General features: G+C 38.7%; 1 protein-coding gene across 1 annotated transcript; it reads left to right on the top strand.

Moving 5' to 3' along the window:
* The first annotated feature begins 1,827 nt into the window (after positions 1 to 1,827).
* On the top strand, positions 1,828 to 2,796 carry LOC103731619 (olfactory receptor 2L3-like). Its single transcript, XM_008829986.2, has one exon. It carries the CDS (start codon positions 1,858 to 1,860, stop codon positions 2,794 to 2,796), a length of 939 nt encoding a protein of 312 aa, XP_008828208.1. The 5' UTR covers positions 1,828 to 1,857.
* Positions 2,797 to 6,174: the final 3,378 nt, after the last annotated feature.

Below are 6,174 nucleotides of genomic sequence, written 5' to 3' on the forward strand. Positions count from 1 at the left end.
GTTACTTTTCAAGAAATTACTTTTCTACATAATATACATGATGTTTCAGTTCTGAGAAACTATTTTCATTTGGTAACACTAACTCGTTAATTATTTTGCCATATGCTTTTTAGGAAGTCTTATAAGAATGCATAAATATCTAACCTTAGATCCCTAATTATATTTCCTATTTAATTTTATTTATTTACATGTTTCATTTATAATATATTTTTATCTGTGAATTGTTGTATAAAACTCAATTAACAATAGGGGAAAATAAATACATTTATATTTTATTTATTACTTTTATTTAATGTGTATGATTGTATTGCTCACGTGTATGCAAGTACACCTGTGTTGTGCAGTGCCCGTGGAGGTCAGAAATGGTTATTGGATCTCCTGGAAATGGAGTCATGGACAGTTAGGCATCTTGTGGGTGCTGGGAATCAAACATAGGTCCTCTGCAAGAGCAGCTAGTGTTCTTAATTGCTGAGCCTCTCACCAGCCTGTATATTAACTTAAAAGCTTTTATTATGTTGTATTTTCAAGTGCCTTCCAATTCATTTTGAATATTCTGTTGACAGTATTTTATCAAATATTATAATTTTAGTTTTAGTAGTTGCTAATTTTTCTGATAAAAATCTCCTGCATTTTTCAAACTGATAATTTCTAACTCATTCTGTGTTTGTTTGTGTGTGTGTGTGATTTGCTTATCCTTAAGTGCTATACCTGCCTGTTTCATGTGCAGATTTCTTTGCTGGTGCCCTTTGACTCTAGTATTGAGAAACATCACCCTTTTCTGGGTCCAGCATGCTGAGCCTTCTACTGATAGCATTCTTTGGAGGAAACTCTCCCAGTTCATTCTCACTCTGAAGACTGAGGATGCTTTTCCTTTCCAGCGTCTAAGAACCTGACTCCACCCCATCATTGAATCTCCTCTGAAGGCCCTGAGTTCTCATTCAGTGAATCTCCCCTGCAAGGTCATGAGTTCTCATTCCTACTTGTTCCTCTGCTCAGTAGTTCACATGCTTTTTAATGTATAACATTTATTTTTCATCATTTCAATTAATTCTCAAAGGAAAAAAATGTAAATTCATGTGCTTAAATTCACACACATATTGAAATAAAAAATATGGTTCTAGATAAAAAGAAAGGAAATAAAGAATGAGTAAAAAGTGGTGTTGGGAAGTAAAGCAAAATGCTGTGTAAGCTTTTGAGAAGGGGAAGACAAAATATAGGCCCCCTTTATGGAATGAATGTATACAGATGTCCACAAAGAGGGTCTATTTACACTGTTTTGAATGTGAAGATGGAAAAGAGAAAGACTGTGTAATTGACACTTGTCAATAAGCATTTTTACAGTCTTTTGAAGAAATAACAAATAATGACAAAAAGAAAAAACTGGTATATTAATATAAAAGTATACATAAGAGTTTCTGAGTGATTCACACTGTATGTGTTTTAGGACTGAAGTACAGTAAAAGTCATTGTGATTTGGAACAAAAATGTATCAAACTGTAGACCTATATTTTAAATATTTACATTAATTTCTACACATATAGCATCAGGTCTCATGTTATGACATTTCTCATTGTTAAGAACTAAAATATCCATATTCTAATATAATCATCATGGAAATATACTATTTTTATAGGTTCGCACATTTCTGTAAGGTATTTTATCCATGTCCATTTATGTTTGTGTCCTTCAGATTTATATATGAAGAGGACATGAAGGATCGATTTTCAAAGTACAGTATGCTTTGCTTCAGAGGTATGAGTATGTCCCTGTCTGATGAAAATAATGAATTAAATTATCTCATTGTTTCATATGTAACATTGCTGCGTGTGCTTCTAGGAAAATCTACATGAACACCTGATGGATAATTATAATCAAACATATACAGGCTTTATCTTATTGGGGCTGTTCCCATCATCAAGAACTGGCCTGTTCCTCTTCATTCTTGTTATTCTCATCTTCCTGACAGCTTGGATTGCCAACCTGTCCATGATCCTCCTCATCCTCCTGGATACCCAGCTTCACACTCCCATGTATTTTTTACTCAGTCAGCTTTCGCTCATTGATTTAAATTACATCTCCACCATTGTCCCCAAAATGGCTTCTGATTTCATGTTGGGTAGTAAGTACATCTCCTTCATTGGGTGTGGGCTTCAGATCTTCCTCTTCTTGACCTTTGGAGGAGCAGAAACACTGTTGCTGGCTTCTATGGCCTATGATCGTTATGTGGCTATTTGTTTTCCTCTCCACTATCCCATACGTATGAACAAAAGAGTCTGTGTGCTGATGATAATAGGATCTTGGATGCTGGGCTCCATTAACTCCTGTGCTCACACTGGATATGCACTCCATATCCCTTATTGCCAATCCAGAGCCATCAACCATTTCTTCTGTGACGTGCCTGCCATGTTGACTCTGGCCTGCATGGACACCTGGTTCTATGAGTACACAGTCTTTGTGAGCACCGTCCTCTTTCTTGTGTTTCCATTCACTGCTATAGTGTGCTCCTACGGTCGGGTTTTTCTTGCTGTCTACCGTATGCATTCTGGGGCAGGGAAGAAGAAGGCCTGTTCTACCTGTAGCACTCACCTCACTGTGGTGACCTTCTACTATGTACCCTTTGCTTACACCTATTTACGCCCAAGATCCCTCCGATCCCCAGCAGAGGACAAGATTTTGGCTGTCTTCTACACAATCCTTACCCCAATGCTCAACCCCATCATCTATAGCCTGAGAAACAAGGAGGTGATGGGGGCGCTGAGAAGGGCGACTCACAGAGTGTGCTTTATGAAACTGTAGACACGTTGCCTACCTCAGCCCACAGGATTCAGGAGCAGGCACACCTAGCACTGGTATGCCCCAGTTAAACGGCAAGAACTGGAAGGTGCCGAAAGAGACAATGGATGAAGGCATAAGAAGGGTAAGAGTAACAGGTCAGATTCACAAGCTGGAATTAGGAACACCGTCATTCTTACGCCGCCCCCATGCTCAGCACACATTCTACTTAGAGCCCACGTAGCCACTGCTACTCACGGGTTAGATAATTAGGCAGGGGAGGTTTCATGTTTTACTTGCTACAGCTTGCAAATATACTAAAATCATTAAGCAGAAGTCAACGTCTATGAACCAGTTTTTTGTCATTGGAACATCTTAGTGTTCAGTGCATTTCTTAAACTGGTTCTACCATGACAGCTAGTAAGAATGTGTCAGCTCAGGAAAACTTCCTCTGAGTATTTTCCTCACTGTAAGCGGGGATAATGAGAATGATCCATCTGTCCCTTGTCTCAACATTGAATACACTACACCCTCCCTTAGTAGTTTAATAGAGGTTTGAGTCATCAAATTAACCTTGGTGACATTTTCATGATCATTTTCAGTTAATTTATATTTTATTTGTATTTTATTTAGTTTTACTTCTTTTGTTATGAGTGTATTGTCTGCATGTATCTAAGTGTTCAGAGTTCAGAAGAGGGTGTCAGATCCCCTGAAATTGGCGATTCCGATGGTTGTTAGCCACGATGTGGATGTTGAGAATTGAACCTGGGTCTTCTGCAAAAGCAGCCAGTGCTCTTAAAGACTAAGCCAACTCTCCAGCCCCTAATTTCTATTTTATTTAGTAGTGGTTGCAAAGTACAAAAGCAATGATACTTGTAGCTCACAGATGTCAGAAAGGTAAGCCATAAGATGGTTTCTTTAGAGGAATAAATGACAGTTCTGGATTTAATGAGAAAAGTAAAAAATGCTGAATGTCTGCTGTTAGGTTGTACCTAATGTCCTCTTATAGTTCATGAATTAGGCTTCATTTTATGCATGCACATGTAAAAGATATGAGGACACATTGGCCTAGGTGGTGCCCACACATTTTAGCATCCTCTACAGGTCATGGAGTGTACCCCATGGGGATGAGAGAGCAACAATGTGTTTTAAATTAGGCCCTTGAGCAATGGTCTACCATCTCAAAATGCAGAGAAATGTCAGCACTCCCAGGAGCTATTTGCATATCTATTTCCAAATAAAATTCCTCCCTCTGCCTGGGACATTCTATCACATACCATAGTGCTATTGTTTTGTTTTCATTTATAAAACTCTAAGAAGTATCAGTACAATTGGTAAGTGTTGAGTGCTTCTTCTTCTGTGTCTGTCCTTCTCTATTTTGCTTCATTTCTGCAAAACTCATTCACTTCTCTATTTCATTTTTATTGTGATGTAATGCTTCCTTGCATGACCTTGTCCTAATGCATACTTCCATTAGAGTCTATCCCTCCATGAAAGGTTTCTAATTGCATCCCTAGGAAACCAAAGGAATACAGGAAAAATATATTCCCAAATTTAATGCATAGAAGCAAACTGTTTCTTAAGATAGAAACAGAAAGTTTAGATCTGTGAATAGACTCAGAATTCATAGTGGTTAGTTTCTTATCTGTGTTTCTTATTGGATGTATTTCATTAATGCTTCATCAATTCTGACATACATACAAGTATTAAGTAATGATGTGAAATTTGATTTCTATAATTATTTAATGCTTACTATTCCACATTATATTAATACTACAGTTCATTTATTTACCCTACTGATAATATTTTTGACTACTTCAAATATGGTGTTTTAAATTTTTATTTATTTTGTTTATTTGTTTATTAATTTTTATTTATTTATTTTGTGTAATATATGTTTTTAAATTTTTTTGTTGAGCTTCTGTATTCTCATACAACAATTCACAGTCAATCCCAGACCTTCTCTCCCATCTATATCGCCTCCATTTCCCCACTGGACTCCACGCACTCCTCCACACATGGTAAGTCCTATCCAGACAAGCATTTGCACCCATGTGCCCTTCAGTGCAAATTCATTCATTTGAGTCAAGTTAGTCCATCCAGAGATCGTTTGCAAGATACACTCTCCCACACCAAAAACTAGCCAGCCTCCACAGCTCTGTCTAGGGTGAGCCAACCACCCATCTCTCTCCTCCCCTCTGGTATCTTGTTCAGTTGAGTTGGCAAGGGTCCCGTGCTCTATGCCACCACAGCCACAAGTTCACATGTGCAAGCTTACAGTGGCCTAATGCATCCCTGCTTCTCTGTGTTCATGAATCAGACATGGCTCTAAACTCTTTCCACTCCCTCTTTCATAATGGCCCCTGAGCCGTGGGTCGGTGAGGTTCAATATAGGAGTCCTATCCAGGGACACACACTCTGTAGTCTCTTGTTTTTTTAAAACTTGGGTAGTTGTGGCCTACCATGTGCATCACACTCAGCTGTACAAGGAAGCTTTGCTAGTGAGAGTTGAGGGATGCATTAGTTTTCTCTCTAGTCATTGTTCCTCTATGTTGCATGAGCCTTAGTTGTAGAGGTTCAATTGTGTATGTGTCACCTAGCATTCAGCATCTCTCAGACGTATACACTCTGTGTCTGACCACTTGTGGAATTCTGCAAAAGCCTCCATCTGCTGCAAAAAGAAGCTTCTTTGATAAGTGGTATATGATATGCTTGTCTGTAAATATAAGGATAGATATTTAGCATATATTAAGAAATTTCATTTGTCTAAAGATATGAAACAGACAGGGTTTTCTCTAGGATCCATGTCCTCTCCTGCCATGTGTTCTTGACTGAGTTTACAATGTCACCCATGAGTTCACTCCCACTGAGGGCTTCAAGTTCAATTAGATAACTGTTGATTGCCCCCATATAACAGTGTCCTTGGATGCACCAGTAGAAGTAGTTTTCCATGCAAGTCATTATGGTTATTAGGCTTTAGGGCTGGGTTGGACCATTGATTATTTTTCTCCCTTAGCAGTTTGCATATTATCATCTAGCTTTATGAGAGCCAAACTTCAGTTAGAAGGTTTCCAGGTCAGTTCCTGCTCCATTGCTCCAAGTCCTGTATCTGAAGTACCTCTTGTCCTCAGCAATAGGGTCTTATCTACTAGTTCTGGGAGATAACGAGGAGCTTTGGCAATAGTCTGTGTTATTTTGGGAGTCTCCTGGACCACTCTCACCAACCACTCAAAGGGACATCTCTTCTGTCTGGCATTGTGTTCTTTCCTAAACAGCCAACAGGTACACATATCTACTAATATTTAGATACTGTATGTGCATTTCTCATGGGATTTCAGGGGCATCACATTTCCCTCTGGGTTCCCTAGCCCCCCCCCACACACACAATAGACCTAAATAGGC

The sequence above is a fragment of the Nannospalax galili genome, unplaced genomic scaffold, assembly GCF_000622305.1.
Source record: "Nannospalax galili isolate Female #2095 unplaced genomic scaffold, S.galili_v1.0 scaffold7395, whole genome shotgun sequence".
Lineage (NCBI taxonomy): Eukaryota > Metazoa > Chordata > Mammalia > Rodentia > Spalacidae > Nannospalax > Nannospalax galili.

What these genes read in the sequence shown, in the direction of transcription:
- LOC103731619 (XM_008829986.2), top strand. Translation starts at nt 1,858, where the DNA reads ATGGATAATTATAATCAAACATATACAGGCTTTATCTTATTGGGGCTG.